The following is a 21,161-nucleotide window of genomic DNA, read 5'->3' as shown; positions in this document are numbered from 1 at the left end:
TTTTCGAATTTTCGGATGTTAAATAGGAAACACTTTTATATATTTAAGATTTTTTTTAGTGAAGAAGATTCTAGTTTTAAAGAAGTTTTGGTTTGCGGCACTTAAAATGACTCCTCATCCCGTTGTATCATCAGCAGAAACAACGAGCTCATTTCTAGCTATTTTTTAGAAATATATGAAACACTTAAAAACTTTTAGATGGATTTTTATAAATGTATGAAACACTTGAAAACTTTTAGATGGATTTAGAAACTCCCGGATTTCAGTTGTTTGACACGAAATAATGAAAAGTGAAGTGAATGCAATCCGTTTGCTTGAAATAACAAAAAACACGTCACACCTCTAACAGTGACGTCATAGTATCAAACATTTTCAACAAAAGATGTCCTAGTATATGACATTTTCTTTGGCAAAAGTTCTTCAACTGCTCTTTTATTTTTTTTTTATTATAATTATTGTTGTATTAATTGATTTTCAAAACAACAACTTTGTTTAAGCAATTTACATCCTTTCTGATTATAATAATTTTTTAGAATCATCATCATACCAACTTAGTGGGCTAATTATGTTAACTATGTTAATTATGCTAATATTCTTTTTTATTATGCATTTAAATTAAATCGTACTCTTCAAACGAAAGCTGTATGACTTTTTATGGCACTTGCAATTTTTATGACCAATTTCTCCAACTTTCAGTAAAAGGAAAGTCAACCTATTTCAATCTTTAACTAGTTTCATATCTATTAAAAGTCAACACTTGATGTATAATCCAAAAAATCAACATTTTTAAATCTGCCATCAGGTAATATGTTTTGATAAAAATTTACAGAGCATTTTACCAGATGGCAGATTTAAAATTGAGAAAAAAAGTAAAAAGTGTAAAAAGGAAGATTGTATTTTTGAATTTCACAGCCCCAGTCCACAAACCTTTGCCCCAGTCCTTAAACCTTTGATTTATGAAAGCAACTGTACGCATATTTCTGCGATGCTTCAATGTTCCGTTAAGAGGTGATGACGCAACGGTTAAAGTATAATATCTGAATCCGTATGTTTACCCATTTATAAAATATAATATTAAAAATATAATTATAAAATATAATATTCAATAGAAAACAAGCTTAACGAAAAACTTAACTAAAAAAAAAGGATCTTTATTATTTTTATTATTATTACTTTTTGAAACATTTTATTTTTTCTTTAATCTAACGCGAAAAATTAATTTTGGATTTGTTGTTGGAAATTCATTAAATCCCTCCTCAATGATTATCAAGCGGTCTACCCTGCCTTTCTTCCGTCTATGGAGAACTATTTATGGTAATCATATTGCTGATTTTCAAAAACGAGGGGATGTTACAAAACTGAATTTAACAATCGAGCGTATTAATTCAAGCCATTAATAAAGCCCTGTCCAACCTTTTATACAGATGATGTCCCGCCCAGCTTTTTTCGTCTGAAATAGATAACAATTTTAGTTGTTGTTGTTTACAAATTCAACGCTTTTGCATTAAATACATTAATAAGATCAGTTAAAATCGAAAATGAATCTGTAAACTGATAATTCAATATTTTTAAAACGCAGAACAAAGATCTGTACTGGAAATGCCAACTGACGTTTCTAAGAAGGATATCTAAAAAACAACCTAGGTTTTTCTTCAACAGACTGGAGATAATGCTCAGCTTGTTTACAATAAAGGTTGAATGGATAGAGAGAACATTTGTAAAAAGCAAAGGACATCCATTTGTATCCAATTGACGGCGTTCTCAAAAACTTGGAATCACCTGCAGTATTTTGAGACACATTCAAAGAGGTCTTCAAATGTTTCCGTACAAGGTCCAATTAGTAAAGTACGGCTAAACGATTATATCCGTATTCAAGAAATGTCCAGAGAAGATTGCAACTTTATTAACAAACTGATGCGGGAAAAAGCCCGTTTTCACTAATACTGCTTTCTATTACATCAGATTTGGAGGAATCGAAAAGCCCATAATTATTTATCAATGAGAGCTGAACCCGCTTAAAGTCACAGCCTCATAGAGAAAGGGCGCTTGTTTCTCACTTCTTTGAGGATGATAATGGGAATAGCGTCACGATTATCGGCAAAAGACATCGCCTCGTATTAAGAAATTTTATACATCCAACTGTTGAAAAGTAGTGGCAGCGATAGGGGCAGCTGCTTACTCAGTCCAAGAGACCATGTAGCTATTAAAGAAAATTTTTTGGAGAAAATAAATTCCAGAAACGCAGACTTTCGCTGGCCGTCATAATCCCTTAATCTGATGGTTTCAGATTTCATTTTGTGGGAGTATTTGAAGCTGCAAGTGTTTGTTATCAACAGAATCGCTTTGAAAGAAATTATTAAGAGTGGCCATTGAATGACCTCGCTGTTTTTTAAGAGGAAAACGGGGTTCATTTGAATGTTTAACTCTAAAAAGCCTCCGAGATTTGTTCATTATAATTCAAGAAAAAAAAGAAATTATAAAATAGTTAAAAGAAAAAAGCACATCTCGTTTTTTTAAATGGTAAAGTAACTTTTAGTCTGTATTAAGTTTTCTTAAGCTAAAAAAGCTTTTTGCGTACTTATTCATTTTTTATTTTGGCGTAGTTTATTCTTCTGACAAAATTAAAATATACGATAAATCTTTGCGATAAAACTTATGATAAAGCACATTTTAATCATAGCTTTTGACCTGAAGATTTTTTGATTATTTTATCAGCTACGCGAAAATTTATGTCATGAGCTTGAAAATTTATGCCATGAGCAATGAAAACTAGAGTTAAATTTCCTTAAATAATTATTAGACAGCTATTTTTTTTTTTACAACCAAGACCAAGGACCAATGTTATAAAACAGTTTACCATCGTAACACTCATTATCCGATGCCAATTAACGTAATTAATGTAATTTATACTTGTGCTTCTTGTTTAAAAACCATGGTTAAAAAAATTTGCATTATTCTTTTATTGAACGTATATATGCACAAAACAAATATGCACAAAAAAACAACAAACATCCAGTATCAATATCTCAAAATGTATATTTTTTATGAAAAATAACTATATTATTTTATAAGTGAATGCTCACCATACAGGATCTTTAAAATATGTTTTAAACAATTGAGATCATGATACAATCCATGATGCCCTTATTCACCTCTCCGACCCAAACTACTTAATCAGCCATCGAAAGAAAGCAGCATTTACTTATGTTATTACTAAAATCTGCTTAACTCAGTGGTGAAGTAAAACGTTAATCAATTCATCTAATGAGTACATCTTACATCTTTAGTGAAAAAAATTTGATGAAATAATTTTGTTGAATTGAAAAAAAAATTTGATGAATTGCTTGTTGAAATAGTAACGAATCAAGAATAAAAAATAAAGCCAATAGCAATTCTCTAAATATTTTATACCAATTACAGAAATCATCAAGCTGTTTGAAATTGTTAAATTGTCTAACTGTTAAAATCTTTAACAGCTAAACAAATTATTCAAAACCAATTTTGATGTTGTTAGGTGTTTAATTGGGAAGGCGTTGGGAAATGGAGCTTAGCTATTCAGTTTATTCTGTTCTAAATTATTCTGCTGCAATTTATTTGCATAATTAACAGCATTTCTTAAAACATTTACGTAAACTATTGCTTAAAAAACAAGCGTTTCAAAAATCTGGTTATGAGAAAAAACTATATTTCTCATAACCAGATTTTCGAAATGCTTCACAGTGAGTCAGAATCGTAGGCGTAGAGTTTTAGTTTCCCCGGATGGGGCATAAACTGCTTTGAAGGAGTTGAAAATCTATAACAAGAAATAAAAAGTTGTTTCAATGGGCATAAAAAATGTAATTAATTTTCTCGAGTAAAATGTGTTCATGCGTATGGAGGCACGCACTATAAACTCATCGATCAAATGATCAAGATCATAAGTTTAGGCAATATCGCGATGGCAATTTAAAATAGCGAGGTGATTCAATCGCTCCTGAGACATTGTAGAACGCAAATAAGTCTTTAGCCTACGAAGACAAGAAAAATAGCGCTGGGACGTACATGAGGTGACAGGCATACATATTAAAATTTTTACCAGCTTCCCAAACTCGGGAATCAGTGAAATTAATTGAAAAAGAACACCATCATGGTCTACAAGCTCATTCAAAACTGATTCAAAATCAATTAGTTGAATATTCTTGAATTTTGCATGATCCAAAAATATGTCGCGAAGGAGCTGTAGCCTTCTATAATCTTCAAAGTCATCTTTGTAAAAAGCCTCAACGAATCCAACTTCCAAGCACTGATCAATGAGAAATATTTCTACATTTGCTAAATGCTCAGTGGTCTCAGTCGGTTCGAAACGGGTTGCAAGTTCCGTTATAACACAATCCAGAGATGCATAGAAAAGCTGGCGGTAGTGGTCCTCTGGAGTCGTATCAAAGTAACTCCACTTCCAGTAAATTTTGATGCAATTTTACGTTTCCGTGGCATCTCTGGTTTGTCAAGTAAACTACATTCTGCAGCTACAACGGCTGCATCCAATAAGACTTTGAGGCGAGTATCACCCCGGACTTCTTTTAACACCTCCTTAAGTGTGTTAATGGTATTTCTTGCTTTGCAAAAATTAAGCTGCATGCCTAAAATGATTTTCAATAAACGTTTAACATTATAATTTGCTTAAAATAATAATATTAAAAAAAAAAAAAACGCTATGAAATGAAACAATATTTACCTAGGAGTGCTGTATTAGCATCCTCGACTATCATGAAGATCATGCGCAAAATTTCCAATTTGAAAAATGTGTCAAACTTACAAAAATATTCCAGATAACCCGCTGCTTCTGACTTATTTTTGGCTGAATTATCAGAATGATTTTCAAAATCCTCTAACCAGTTAATAATGGCGGAATAGTTACTCTTAATATATATAATGGATGGTTTTCTAAGGATCCCTCGAGTGGGGCAAAATGGCCGCAGTGATGTTCCGCTTTCTACATCTTCTACATTTCGAAATTTATTGAAACATGCCAATCGTTTTGGAGATCCACGGGCAAATGCAATGAATAATTGCACTAAATTCATAATATTCCTGATCTCTGTTTGATTTTCAACAGAATCTTGTGTTACCAAGTTGAGATTATGAGCGCGGCAGTGCACCTAAATTGCCCGCTCTTCTTTTCCCCTCAATAAAGTCTGCAATCCATAGATACTTCAAGACATCTTAGATGATCCGTCAAAACATTGGCCCAAAACATTTTGAATCAACAGGCTAAATCGACACAAAACGTTCATCAAACAGTTTAAAAAAGTTACGCTCTTGATGTTCCCGGTTTGGTAAAATCCTACAAAAAGCTCCTCAATTTTAAATTTTCATTAACACGCCGAATGCAGATCGAAACTTGTTCTTTCGCGGACATATTCGATGTTTCATCGGCCATCAAACTATAGAATTGTGATTTCCTTATACTTTTGCATAGCTTACAAAGCGTTGCATGAGCAAACTCTTGTAGGATTTCGTTTTCAATTTCAGGCGAGAGCCACTTTTGCTTTTCAGGACGATTCAACCATTTCTTTAGTTCCAGAAAATCGTCTGCTCGTAGTTTGATTAGCATGCGAAAGTTTGAATTATTTTCAACCTTTCCACGAATGGCAAGGCCTTGCGTTCCCTAACACATTAAGAAGAAACATTTAGTTATCTAGTAAATAAATTCTTAAACAAAATTGAGGAATTACCGAATAAAGAAGTGTTGTAAATATTTTTGATAAAGCCGTATGATTATCCATCATTTCTTTATTTTGGTGATAATTAAGCTGTTGGATAACGGTCGATTCCAGTGTTGCTGAGGTGATCATACTAACAGACGCCCTATGGAGTGCAGATCGCTCGTGAGAACCAAAAATTTGTAACGCTTTCTTCCAATTAGAAAATCCGTTTAAAATAAAAGCTTCGTACAAATCTTTTTCTTTTGAACTACGAGGTAAAGGCATTTTCATTTGGGTAGCTTTGATGAAGATAGAACAAAAAACCTTTTCTTTCTCGGGGTCATGTAAAACCCATTTATATTTTTCATTCCAGCTTTGTTTAAATTTTCTTCCCTTTTTTGATGACTGTCTTGTAAAAGACGGCGACTTAACAACAGCGGTTGAATCAGTTGCATCATCAGACTGAACAAATGATACCCAGTGGGCATGCATCGTCCGCAAGACGTCCCATGGACAACCCAAGGACGTCTGGACGTCTTATGGACGCCGCGCGGACGATGCATGCCCACTGGGTAAACTTTCATGAGTGTTATCTTCGAAGTTATTAGCATTTTGAGATTCAGAAAATAATGCAACTGTTTCCATTTGAATTTTCTTTTTTTGAAAAGTATTCACAAACCTTCTTCATTCTACAACGTCGTACAACTTATTACAAACTATACAACTATTAACCTACTTAAAAGTCAATGTACTGTTGAACAATTAAAAAAATTTCTTCAACAACTTATTTTTTTTTTTAATTCAAATGATTTTTAATTCAAATCTTTTAAATAATTAATACAAATAACACTGCCAAAGTTTAACTCACACAAATCTTTAGTTTAAGTAGTTCCTTTAATTTGCTTTTTGTTGCATTTCTACCGATCTCAAACTCCCTTGAGACTCATCAGAAGCGTGAAATTTCTGAAATTCGAAAAATAATATAAACTTTTGAAAGCTTGAACTTTTGAAAATCACCATAGGTATTTGCGAAAATATTACAATCGTTTTTAAATTGTTATATTTGTTAATCTTTAAGTATATATAATGGTTTTTATTTTTTAAATATTTTTGAAAGCTTGGTGAATTTTCACGGGAGGGGCAAAGCCCCAGCGAAAAAATTTTCGGATGGGGCTCGAGCCCCCGAGCCCCAGCGCTTTCTACTCCTATGGTCAGAATCCAAAAAAACTGGCAAACCCAAATGTTCAAATAAATCATGCTAATTATCAAACTTCAAAAACTAAAACTTGAATGATTTAACAGCCTACTACCTAAATTAAACGTTAAAAATTAAAACTTGCGTACAAAATAACAAATAATAGTTCTTTGCTTACATTCATCATGAAGAAGAATACATTTAGCTTCTATCATTCAATAGTTAGGAATTGATCATGATAATTTACTTGAGGATCTTCTACGAGCAAATTCTTTTTCAGGCAGCTATTGTTCCACTTAAATTAACCATGATGAAGGAAACAGTATGGTGAAATAAGAAACTTCTCGTAAACATTACTGTTAACCCTTATATCTTAAATATCAGAAGAGTTGATCAGAAATGAAGATGAACATCTTAAAGCTGAAATGAAAGACTGAACGAGTTTGAGGTAAGCTTAGAGGTTAAAAAGGGCAGACCTAATATAACCATCAATTTTAAATTCTAACTTGATTTAACAATGTTTCATGGTAAAGTGGTAAATGCTCTCACTAACAGTCTATCCTCAAAATCATGTTTATAGAGCTAATCACAGTGAAGTAAATAATCCAGTATGGATCAGACTTAAATCAGTCAATGAAAAGACTTTATTTTTGGGGCGTTCTACTCTGCATTGCTGAGACTCAGATACTTTGAGATTATTTTTTATTTGGAACACAAGATGGTCATTAAAACATACTTTGCCAGACTTTCTGCTTAAAAAACATCAGTAACAAGTAAAAAGAAGAATATTCAACAGAGGTTTAGAGAGAAACTAAGCCTTATAGTTGCTCAAACAAGGTTTGGCAACACTAAGAATGGGAAAACTCCCTGAAGATCGCATGTAAATGCTGAAATCTTTGCTGATATAACAGGAGTAGTAGTAGATGTAATTATTAGGTTGAGAGCAATCCTATAATCAGTATGCTCCGGTTATGAGTTGAACTCTGAAAGGTTTGGTCAGTATTGCAATGAAATTACAGCTCTTATACTAGAAAAGTATTCTTGGTATGTGATTCCCCCAACTGTTCATAAGCTCTTGGAACATGAGGTGCAGATATCTGAGGAATTAGAACTGCCAATTGGTTTCTACTCTGAGGAATCACAAGAGGCTCTAAATAAAGAAATTCGCAAAGCAAAATTGAACCATGCAGCCCAAGATACCTAGAAAGAATGTTATGATGAACCAGTACCCATACCTCTTGATCAGAAGTGATCCTGTAATATCTAACATTAGTTTCAAAAAACACAAATTTGAAAACGGAAAACTATGGAGATGGCACTTTTACTTTCTTTTTTTTGTTACTTACTCAAGTAAGCTTTATGAAAAAGTAAACTACGAACACATTTGTAAACATTCAAAAAAAAAAATTTTAATTTACTTTTAAAAATAATTTACTTTTATGAAATAAATCTTATTTTATAAATATAAGTGAATTTACTTTCAAAGGTAATTGAGTCACATGGAAAAATGATCTATTTTGACATTTAAAAGTTAATTACTTTTTTAAAATTGCATGACATAATACAATTTTACCTCAAAATGTAACTTACTTTTGCATTTAAAAAGAATTTATTTTAAAAAAAAATCATATTACCTTAATTGTAAAAAAAATTCATTTTATAATACATTATATAAAAGTAATATACTATCAAATGTAAATAAAGTTTACTTATAAAATTAGTTTTTCTAAGTGGATATGTTTTATTTTATAAGTAAAATGAAATGACTATTAAAAGTAGATTATATAAAATTACTTTAGATTACTTAAGTTTACAATTAATATAACTTTTAGTTACAGTAAAAGTAATCTATTTTTAAAAAGTAAGTAAATTTACTTTTGGTCTTCATTTTCTTTGACAGGATATTGTATGAGAGAATGAAATGCAGTAAAACAAAACTTGCATTAAAGCATAGTTAATTTAGTTTGAGGCAACAACTGATCTGAATGATTTTAGCTATTTTTTCCCTGTGTACCTTTAAAATATCAATAATCGACTCCAGTCTTTGATTTTATTAACAATTAAAACCATTCCTAGCGCCGGAACAATATTGTATTTACTACGAAAACCATTCTTAGAGCCTGGTTAAAAAAAAAAATTCAATTCCTGGGCGAACATGGGAACATTTTAACAGTCTTAGGCTGGAACAGTTATCTTTTGGCAATTTTTATTGAAGGAACGTATTGAATTCAGACGGTATCAAGAAAAATATCCTCCTGAAAAAAATCTCTCGGAAAAAATACCTAAATAGTTTTTCATTATATACTCAGATACGCTTTAGTAGCATTTTATCATTGTATCAGCTTTTTTCTTGATACCGTTTTTAATGTTTAAATTTTCAAATTTATTTGTTACTTTTTAATTTTTCTTTGATCGACTGATTTTTTTGGAATTAGTGTAGCGGAGTGTACATATATCGACTGACCGTTAAAGAGAACATGCACGAAATAGTACTTACAACAACTGATGGTTAGGGCTTGAAGGAGGCAGTTTTTTAATGTAATCAGAAGTATTTTTTAATAGGGGGATTTAAGTAACTTTTTAATAGGGGGATCACGGTCGTTTGGTAGCGCTGTTATTGTACGCATGCGCAAAGTTTACGGAAAATAACGCTTTCAAAATGGTTACGGCCCTTAGCAACGAAAATAATTTTTCTCTGGAAACCAAGTAATTGCATATTCTCCAATATAAATAAATTTTTTTGTTGCTGTTTTAATTTAAATTAGTTTAACGATAACCTGGTTGTGTACTAAAACACTTAAAACAAGAGAAGGAACATCTAAACGTTCGTTAACATTTGTTGTTGAGAAAGATGGCTGGTTAACTACACGTGATTTGTTTACATTTTTTGGACCCTACGTTCTAGGTTTTTAATAGTGGAAATCTAACCATATTTCTTGAAAATGTTTGAGGAGACCTTCTTCTATTTATTTCTTATGCCTGTTCTTAGCATTCAATTTTTTTAATGGACAAAAAAGGCACTTTTCTGCATTACCTTATTGACCATTATAGCTACATTTTATTTGCCTTTAGTAGAGACAAATAAAAGAAAAGAGGAAATATTATGGCAACAACATTTTACATTTCTTAATAATTATTAAGAAATGTAAAATGCTGTTGCCAAAAGTGTTTTTAACTATGACAATTTTCGTTTTTTCTTTCTTTTTCATAATTCTGGAATTAACACCCTACCTTTAGGATTAGTTTTCTGATGGTAAAATTTTTGGATGCTTTTTAACCGCTTTGTTGGGCAAGGGATAGATTGATAAATACGCTTTAAATTGTTGAACTCAAGATAAATTGATTCTCCACCTTTTTCGCATTACAATTCAAAGCCAGCGTCCCATTTTTTCAAAAATGGAATAGCGTGATATTCCAACATGTGTAACTTTCGAGGCACTAAAGCCTTTGGCCAAGTTGTGCGATAAAAATGCATCAGTTCAAGAATATTTTTTTCTAAAGAAAGCATGATAGCAACATGAATCATGTTGTACTTTTAATCCCAGCTTTTATAAGTTAAATCATCATAAATCATCAAAATTATCTTGCTAGGCATTGTTGTAGTTTCAGTATACTCTTCAACCTCAATAACAATAAACACAATAAATTTCTAAAGCGCTTTGAGAAACTCATTATAAACAGAAAGAAAAAGAAAAAAATCAAATAAAACTTATTAAGTTCATTTAATATTTCTGTTGTCATCGTATTTTTTGAGTAGAATATTACATGCAGAAAATTTATGAAAGTGTAGTTTATGTTTTATAATGATTTCGACTGCTTTCTTGTGCAGACTTGTCCCAGAGAATCCTTCATCATAAACAAGCTTTGAAATAGAATTACATAACTTTAGCATAGAGTTTTTCTAAAAAAGAAAAATGTCTCTTTAAAAGATATATTGCATGAATTTATATTACTTGTTATTATTTTTATTAATAATGTTTCAGATTTGGAATAAATAATTTATAAAAGAAATGGAACCTGAAGCATTTTATGCACATGATTTCCAATAAAGCTTTTTCCATGGTATGCTTGTCGCTGAACTAGTATTACATTGTTTTGTCTGTTGAAGTGTTATAACTGCTTTTAAATTAAGATTAATTAAATAGCAGTTTCCACGAGGAAACATTGGTCATTAATAATCCAGATACAACATGTAAAATGGTTAAAGTGGTACTAGCCTATAAAATATCAAAAATTTTCAATTCTTTTGCTTTATAAACTTGAATAATATAGTTATTGTAGATTTCAAAAATTTATACTGTTTATATATTTCTTAGTAAAAAAATGGCCTAAATTGTCAGTCATAAGAAAATGTTTTTGTAATGATAACTCACATGTGTCTTGAATGTTTCAGAGAGATTTTATTTTGTTTTCTAGCTTTCTGAGTTTTTCAACTTTGAACAAGGATATCTTTTTAACTACTTGGAGATTATATCTAAAATATTTTCACACTAGTTATCAGGTTATTTTAGAGGGGTTTGACCAAAATAAGGTTTTTACAGTTTGCTGTTCTTGAGATAATGATATTGGCAGCACAGGTTTTACAATAAAAATAAAAACCATTATTGAAAATGCTACCATTTTGCATCTATAAATGCTTTGATGGTGATTCTGATCAAATCCCTTTATCAACATAATAATAATATAATGATATATATCAATGCTGAAGCAGAGATAATGTATCCCTGCAGAACCTATCACTAGCTTATTACAGCCATTACTATAAACATAACCATACTGTAAAAATTGCTATACACATAAACATACAAGCATTTAATTGTTAACATCACTGGCTATCATACTATTGCAAATGTAAACGTTTGTAATCATATTTGGACAATAAAGTAGCCTTAAATGAGTTTAATGATATTGCATTAGTATCTTCGGTTTTAAAGGTATTCCACAATTTTGCAGCTCTGTTTGTAATAAAAATTAAATCTTGCTGGACAATTTTTTATTAGTTCAATATTTAATTTACACCCTTGCCTACGTGTATGAATCCCAGGTTTATCACTAACTGGAAACGTAAAATTTGACAATTGAATTTTCTCATACCCATGAACACTTTTATACATTTGGATTAAGTCTTCATGCTGTCGTCTTATATACAAACTGGTTAAATTCAAATATTTAAGGCGTTCTTCATACAATAAATTATTTAATTCTGAAGGGATTTTTGTTACTTTGCGTTGAATTCTTTCCAGCCTTTCTATGTCTCCTGTCAGATAGGGACACCATATTACACTTGCATATTCTAAATGTGGTCGTATATATGATTTATACAAAATTCCGATCATTTCTACGTTTATTATGCTAAATGTTCGTTTTATTAGACCAATTATAGCATTTGCTTTGTTACATATGTTTAACACTTGCCTTTTCCATTTCAAATCCGATCTTATTATGATTCCTAAATCTCTTTCTTCATTCGACAATTCTAAGATTAGTTGTGTGACATCTACTTTATTTATACTATAATTGTACATTAGGTTCTTTTTGCCAATGCGCATAACTTTACATTTATTGACATTTAAGTTGATTAACCAGTCTTTACACCACTTTAAAACATTATTAATATTGCCTTGTAATGATAAACATTGTGTCAAATTATTTACTTCAGCTATTATCTTTGAATCATCAGCATAAAATTTTGAATTATTTGAGATGATTTCATTCAAATCGTTTATGAAAATGATAAATAAAATTGGCCCCAGCACGGAACCTTGTGGGATCCGCTCAAAAACATCACCCAAATAGGTATAAAATCACCCATAAGAACTCGTTGCTTATGTGAATATACAAAATCTGCAATCTACTTCAATAATTTGCCTTTTATACCATAAGCTGATAACTTTAACAATAATCTCTGATGTGGTACTGAGTCGAAGGCCTTTGGGAAATCTAAAAAAATAATATCCACAGATGAATTTCGGGATGAATAATATGTTATCAAGTCCATAAATTCCACTAAATTGGTGACACATGATTTATGTTTTAAAAAACCATGTTGATTCTGATTCATTAACTTTTCACCATCTAAAAAGTTAATTATGCAATCCTTTATAATGGATTACATGACCTTACATACAATAGAGGTTAAAGATACAGGTCTATAACTTTCTGCAATCAATCTACTACCCTTCTTAAATAACGGGGTTATATTTGAAGCTTTCCAAATATCAGGCAGTTTAGAATTATTGAACAGTATGTTAAATAGAATACTTAACGGTTTTGAAAAACTGTATGCGCATTGTTTTAATACATATCCATGCACATTATCTACACCAATACTCTTGTAGGGATCTATTTTTAATAATTGTTGGTATACGTTTGGTGCAGTAAAAGTTGGTATTGGACAATCTTTATCTGTTCGAATAGGAAAATTTGGTATTTTATTGTTTTCTTTTTGTAAAAATACTGATTTAAATTGATTATTTAATTGATTGACAATATCAAACCCGTTAGTTAATGACCTACCATCTTGATTATTTTGTCTCCTAATATAACCATGAACTGATTGCTGATGTTTAACATACAAGTGGAATTGTTTTGGCTTATCTAAAGTTTTTTATTAATTGTATTTCATAATTCCTCTTTGATAACTTTATTTGTTTTTCAACTTCTTTTTTTAATAACTTATACTGTTGCATTTGTGTTTCAAACTTCCAACTAGAATTTCTATTAAGCTTCCATTAGGTAGCCATTTTAAATTTTGTTTATATAGACTTGTGCTAATGACTGGTATACATATATTACATGCAGATGTATAACAATCTAAAAATCTTTTATATGATATTTCAATATCATGCTTATTGAAAACTTTTTCCCATTCAGTTTGTGAAAAATATTTGTCAATTTGTTTATAATTGCCTCGTTTATAATTCAAACAAACATTTGATAAATTTGATCGATTTTTATCATTTAAATAAAAGTTCCATGTTAAAACTAAATAATTTTTATTTTTTGCGCTAATTGGCTTGTTATAATTAACATTGAAAACTCTAATTAGTGATTCAGACATAATTAGATCTAGAACACTTGTTAAAAAACCTTCACTAAGCTGAAATGTTGGTTTTAGTACAAACTAATGCAGTTCTAAGTCTAAAAATATATCAGCAAAAATATGAGCATCTGAATGATCAGGTCCTGATATTGATACTATACCATTGTAATCCCATGCTATTTCTGGATAGTTAAAATCACCACACACAAGTATGCTTGAATAGATTTTGGTTATACAGCTTGAGGCTAATTTCGATTCACTAATTTGATTTGATACGATTAAGTTATATGGAGGACGATAAATGAATCCTAAAAAAATTTTTTCTTTACCAATAACTAGTTCACACCAAATTTGTTCGATAAGGTTCAATAGACCAGTTATGGAGACTTCAGAGCATGACAGATGATTTTTAACATATATTACTACACCTCCACCACGTTTTTCCACAGACCGATCTTTTCTAAATGATGTATAGCCCTTCAAATATGTTAACAACTGTAGTGTCCACCATGTTTCTGTTACAAAAATAATATCTGGATCATCGTTTTGTATACGTGATTTAAATAAGAAACCATTTATTGTTAAGCAAAGTTGCATTTGTGTACCAACATTTTATTGAATCATAGTGATATTTTTGTAATTGGATATTAGAGAGCTCAACATAATTGACATTTGTAACATTATCTTCTATAATATTCTGATTTAATATACTTTGATTATCACATTCAAATGAAAAATCAAAAGGATTGGTTAACTTCAATAAAGGATTGTAAATACACAATCTATTTATTTTAAAGGTGGAAAATATATTTGCATGTTTTGATTGCTATTGAGTCTTTTTTAACTTAAAAACTTTATTAGATCTAATACCATAGTAAAAATCTGGATTATTATTGCTACTATTTTCAATTTTGGATTTATCCCTCAATTGCTTTAGCAAAATCCTCTGTGCATCTGTTAAATCTGGATTTATAAATATGTTTTGAAAATCAATACTTCCCTTTAGTTTTCTTGCATTCTTTAAAATTAGATTATGTGTTTCTTGACAATCAAACTCAACAACTACTGGTGGTGGCTTAAATCTTTAGATCTTAATCGTATAATTCTGTTGATTTGAATACTAGTTAAATTTAAATCTTTGATTATTTTACTTATTCTACTTTATCATCTTCATATTTGTCATGTATATTCGTTTTAGATGACAATGGTATACCAAAAATAATTACATTTTTTTCCTTTCTGGATATGTCAAACGATTCTTGAGAAATCGTGTTTATCAAATTAAGATGCTCTGTTGATTCAGGTTTAACACTTGTAACAATACTAGACCATGTATTACCAGCACTAACAATACCTTCATTTGAGCTATTTACCAAACTTTGTAATTTAACAATTTTATTTTCTAGACCATCAATGATTTTATTCTTCTCATCATTTTGTTTTTCTAAAATGCACAATCTTTTTACCATATATCATCGAGATATTAACCTTTTTGCAAAAATTTAGACTCAAACTATGACTAATTAAGAAGAAGTTATTGTTTAAAAATACAGTTAAAATTGCATACTAATTGCTGACTCTGCATGTTTATGGGCACATTAATAGTTTTTTATTCATTTATGCTGAAAGTTTTTTCATTGTACATGTATTTAATCGAATATTACACTAAAAATTAAAGGATTAACAGTTTTAGTTTTTATAGACCAGTACCACTTTAAAGCAGAACAATAATTCTGTAAAAAACTGAACTTAAAATTATCATGTTGTTAATGCCACATTTAAAAAAAAAGCTTACCATTTCCTTTTTCCATTTCTTTAGAAAATCAAGTTGAGGGAAGTAAATTGACTTAATATTTTCCACATTATCAGGATTATTTAATTAGCCATTTCCATTGCAACATTCACCAGCTGTATTTGTTCATCAAGATTAAAAAGAGAACTTTAAAGGTCTGACAATTATTTTTGCTTTGATATAAATCATGATCTTTTTCAGAACAGATGCTGATATCATTTTTTAATACTTCTTCTTTTAATACCATTAAAATATTCAATTTCATGGGCTTCTTCTACAAACATGTTGAAATATTTAAGATAAAACCAAATAACAATGTGCAGAGTTGGTAAAGAAACCTAGATATAAATGTATGTGTATGAGTTATAATTTTAAAAAATTAAATCAACTTTTAGTGACATTGTACAGCAAATCAATTATCTCTAGTTAAAATTGAGTTAAATGAGAGAAATCTTTCTTGAGATCCTCATTTAACATAAATCTTTGATAATCAACTTGAAGACTTTCAAGAGTGAAACATTTCTATTTTTGTTCTTTCTTCTTTACTAAGTTTCATGTCAAAAAAAAAACTATAAGTTGTTCAACTAAATTCACCTTTTAACGTTGAATTTCTTTTATAGTAACTCACCTGAAGCTCCTAAAATACAATAAAGTGCACAAAGAAACTCAAATCACCTACATATTGTAATGTTGATATCCCTAGATATATAAAAACTTCATATATGTATTTTTTGAAATCAGTAAGGCTACTACATATATACATTAATACATATATATATATATATATGCATATATATATATATATATATATATATATATATATATATATATATATATATATATATATATATATATATATATTTATATAACTTGTTTCTCTTACATATACTTCATTCTTTGCAGGTCTTCTATTTGTTCTTGATATTATGTCATGGCTGCTTTGATGTTGACTCTGTAGTCCTTTGCCTTAAAAAATTTTGAAAATGGTAGTATTTTTTTTACTATTTAAAGTATTTATAATCTGGTAGCTCAACTTAAAACTTCCTCTAACACAATCTCCTAAAATTTTAACTTGAATATCTTTTTTCAGGAATGAACTTATGATGTAAAAAACCATTACAGCTGCATAAAAACAAAAATATAAATAATTTGGCAACTTTCAAGATGTACATATTACATAAATCTTATTTTAATGCTGTAAGCTACACTTGCAGTGTTAAAACTTGCTTTAATATAAGAGTATAGCATATATCATTTGCAAATTGACATATGCTACATTGGCTAAACTAATTTTTTTTTCTAAAGATTTTACTTTTTGCTTAGGTAACTTTAGACCTTTCTAGTGGATCAAAATGTGTGAGAATATGTGTTGATAGATCTTTTACATAACCCTAAGGTGCTAGATTTATTTCAAACTTTCCATTCTTTTCTTTGTAAAAGGTGAAAGGAGTATTTTCAACCACATTTTCATCTCCAGACCAGGTTTCAGCAACTATTTAGAGAATACGAATTCATAAATAACGCTAGCTCCCCGAGTCGTGGCACTTGTACATAATTTAGAACCAGTCAAAAGCAGTGCAATGTTTTCATCACTTGTAAGCCATCAACGTAAAGTAAAAAAAATTGAATGCTCAGTCAAACTTGCTTTGTAATGTTGTATATAGATTAACTTCAGTATTTAAAAAAATATCAGGAAATTCGACGATCAAATTTTATTTTATTTTGACTTTAAAATTCTCAGTTTTTACCTTTATCGACAGCTGCTTTTTGAGTTCTTAACATTCGCGCGCAATTAAATTTCAAGGTTTTTTTAAGACATATGTATACTTTGCTTATTATAGGAACTATCCCAATTTACATTTTTTTAAGAAGATTTCTATTTGTAAAATTATTTGAGAAAACGTTAGGATTGCCACTCTTGATTAATCATAAGTTTTTTTCATGTTTACATCGCTTTCGATTTCTATTTCTGGAGCATGCGCATAATGACAGCGCTGTTTCGCTTTATGTAAACGACCATTAGGGTACAGTGAGATTTATATGTTTTTGAAAAAAATAAATTTCAAGCTTAAGAAAAGGTGTATTCCTATGTAAAATTAAATTTCAAGGTAGGTTTGTTATGGACCACTTTTTGATAAGAAAACGTCTTGATACCCAAATTTTCATATTTACAGATTATTAAAATGAAAAAAATTTAAATTATTATAAAGTAAACAAAATCCGTTTTTATGTAATAAACTCTCCTAATAAGCGCAGCGCCGAATTAATTTTAAAAGATATTTTTACTTGGCTCTCCGCTGTATAAAAGCTTTATACAAGATCGAAGTTTGTTACTATTTTATTCATTATTAGTTATTTAATTGAGATATTCATAAATGTCAAAAGTTAAGACTAGATCATCCACCACTGCAATTTCAGATTTTATTGGACCTGGAAAAGATTTTATTCCTAGTGAGCTGCCTACAAACAGAGCAGTTATTCAAAAAGGGATTTTACTAAAAGAACAAAAAAGCATGACATGCAATCTACACCATAATAAATATTCTAACAAAGATCTTGCTAGCGATCTGATTCCATTTGTTCTTGCTCAATGGAGAAAAGCAAATGTTAAGTTTCAACAGCCAGTTATTATTGGTGAGAAATCACTTTATTATAGAATTAAAACCCTTTGGGAGAAAGTAGAAAACGTTGCATGGGGAAGAACTAAGGCAAAAGTAAAAGAAGAACTTATATTGAAGTTAGATAAGCTAATGGACCTCATAACATGTCCTCATAAGATTCTTCTGTGTGAACATGATATGTCTGGGTGTTCTTCCCCCCAAAATTGTAAAAGTAAAGCACATATAAATTGCACCTGTATTTTTTCTAAAAAAATTCCAACTATGGAGCTCAGGTGGTTATACAGTCAAAGAAATAAGACAGGTGAAAAGTCTGACATGCAAATGGGACATGCTGATAAAATTGAGACAACGAAACTTAGAAAAAAATATAAGAGAAAAATCAGTGACGAAAAAGCTTATGAGAAAAGAATGAAAAAGCTACAAGATGATCAAGCATCCTTTGAGGTAAATATAATTTCATAATAGTAAATATTTTCTTTGTTTATATAGCAAATTATATACACACACACACACACACACACACACACACACACACACACACACACACACACACACACACACACACACACATAAAACAAAAATAATATTTGTAAAAGTTTGGTTTTAGGTCACAGAAAAACAAGATATAGAATTATATGAAGAATATCAAAAAAGTATTTCTCCTGATATTTCACTCAATGACAACTATAATCCAGTTAATGTTAACTTTACTTTAAAACAAGACAATGAAATTAAATTGTTGGTTGAAAGGCTTCTAAAGGATAAATTAGGTGTCTATGCTTTCCTTGTAACACGATTTTTAGAAAAGAAGTCAAGAAAAAACACTATGTCAATAAAAAACACAGCAATGGCTAGTATAAGGTAATCATATAGATTATTATTTTGTTGAGCAGCAAAAGTTCGGATAATGAATTAATAAAAATAAATATAAACTAGTTTTATTTTATAGGTTTGGGATTTCACCTGCCGCAACTGCAGCAATTGCTACAAGTTATCTGCAAGATTTAGTTGAAGCAGGATTTCTCACCCCTGAATACTCTTACCTTGCTTGTGATCCTTCTAAGTTGACGAGAGCAAGAAAAAAAATCGTGGTAGTAGCAAAGAATAATGACAATTTTAATCTTCCAAAAGCAGATAATATTGGCATTTACTTTGATGGAAGAAAAGATTCAACAAGAGCGATGATAAATGATTCAAATGGACAACTACATCCTATTATTATCAAAGAGCAACACATTACTGTGACTATAGAACCTGGTGGTCGATATCTTGGTCATTTTACTCCAAATGCACATACTCATTCAGATAAGCCAGCTAAAAAGATTGCTGAAGGTGTTTATAATTTGCTGCAACAATATAATCTTACTGAATCATGTTTAGTACTTGGAGCTGATAGTACTTCAATTAACACTGGCTGGAAAGGTGGTGCTATAACACATCTTGAAAAGATGTTAGGTCACAAATGCCACTGGGCCATATGCATGCTTCATTCAAATGAGTTATTTTTGCGTCACCTAATAGAAGGAATTGATGGACTAACATCATGTAGTACTGGCTTTGTAGGTCCTGTGGGAAATTGTCTTGCTGATTTTAATAAAATGGAGTACAATCCTCAATTTAAAGCTCTTCCAGAGGGAGAGAGCTTTGTTGACATTCCAGAAACAATACTAAAAAATACGTCAACAGATCAAAAACAAACCTACAAGTTATGTAAAGCAGTTAAGATCAGTGTATTGCCACCTAATCTTAGAGAAATTCAATGTGGCCCCTTAAGTCATGCCAGATGGCTCACTACTGGCATGAGAATAGTCTTTATGTGGACAAGGAAACATGACTTAACTGATCAGAATTTGAAAAATCTTGAGTTACTTGTATTATTTTGTTTACAATTTTACTTTAAACTTTTTTTTGACATTAAAGTTAAAGACAGACTTGAAGATGCTTCCAATCACATTCTGACTCAATTGAGAATTCTTAGAAATCAACCTGTTATAGTAAGAGAAATTGTGACTCCCTACATCCAGTTAGGCGCTTGGTATGCGAACCATGAAAGTTTATTAATCTCTTCATTATCTAGTAATAATGCAGAAGACCGCAACTTTGCAGTTGACCGAATTTTGGAACAAAGGGGTAATAATATCCTTGGAGACATGCGAATCAGACCAAGAAAAATACCTAAACTGAACTTTGAAGCAACTACTCTTCAAGAGCTAGTCAAATGGGAAAATGGTGTAGTACAAGAACCGGTTTTTACTTGTTCGCTCACTAAAGATAAGTTGGTATTGCTAAGATTGACACCTCTAATAACTCCTTCTGCTAAAATTCATACTCAAAGTACCGAGCGTGCTGTAAAACAAGTGACAGTAGCATCCATGTCAGTAGTTGGACCAGATGCAAGAGATGGATATATTAGAGCTAGAGCTCAACATAGAGAGTTGCTACCTGTTTTTAAAACAAAGAAAGAAATTTTAATAAATTTTCAATGTCAATAGATTTGAAAGATATGTTGTTTTATTTATTGTTTTTTTAATAGTGTTATAGTAGTGTTATCAAATTATTATTTGATTAAGATGGGATAGACCTCCTGTTTTTTGGGGAAACCGCATCACTGGCACCACCTTTGTTTCTAATGAAACAAAAAAAACAACTGTTATAAGCAAATTTGTTAATCATTGAAACCTCATTGAAAATTGAAGACCCTCTCCCCTGAAATGTCCAGAATCTGCATTGCTGGTAGGATTCATGCAAGATAATGACTTTGAAACAAGTATCAAAAAAGCTTGCAATTGGTCTAGAAACATTATTTGCATTTAATATTTCATCGCAA

At 30.4% G+C, this 21,161-nt stretch overlaps 1 protein-coding gene and 2 pseudogenes across 2 annotated transcripts; 1 reads left to right on the top strand and 2 right to left on the bottom strand.

Annotated features, from left to right (window-relative positions):
• Positions 1–3,793: 3,793 nt before the first annotated feature.
• LOC145187904 (zinc finger MYM-type protein 1-like) lies at positions 3,794–5,201 on the bottom strand (annotated as a pseudogene).
• Positions 5,202–5,323: 122 nt separating this feature from the next.
• Positions 5,324–6,176, bottom strand: LOC149893347 (zinc finger MYM-type protein 1-like). Its single transcript, XM_090097482.1, has 2 exons — positions 5,715–6,176; positions 5,324–5,647 (listed from the first exon to the last, which is right to left on the bottom strand). The coding sequence occupies exons 1-2, from the start codon at positions 6,174–6,176 to the stop codon at positions 5,324–5,326; spliced, it is 786 nt and encodes a 261-aa protein (XP_089953608.1).
• An 11,539-nt stretch (positions 6,177–17,715) lies between these two features.
• Positions 17,716–20,233, top strand: LOC149893346 (uncharacterized; annotated as a pseudogene). Its single transcript, XR_016446116.1, has 3 exons — positions 17,716–18,778; positions 18,942–19,195; positions 19,284–20,233. The product of XR_016446116.1 is annotated as an uncharacterized LOC149893346 (transcript).
• Positions 20,234–21,161: the final 928 nt, after the last annotated feature.

This window comes from Hydra viridissima, unplaced genomic scaffold (assembly GCF_058129835.1).
Source record: "Hydra viridissima isolate aposymbiotic clone 2 unplaced genomic scaffold, HvirCarnegie_v1 scaffold_1, whole genome shotgun sequence".
NCBI classification, from domain to species: Eukaryota; Metazoa; Cnidaria; class Hydrozoa; order Anthoathecata; family Hydridae; genus Hydra; species Hydra viridissima.
The sequence above is the reverse complement of the archived record's forward strand: the minus strand, read 5'-3'. Positions and strand labels throughout refer to the sequence as shown.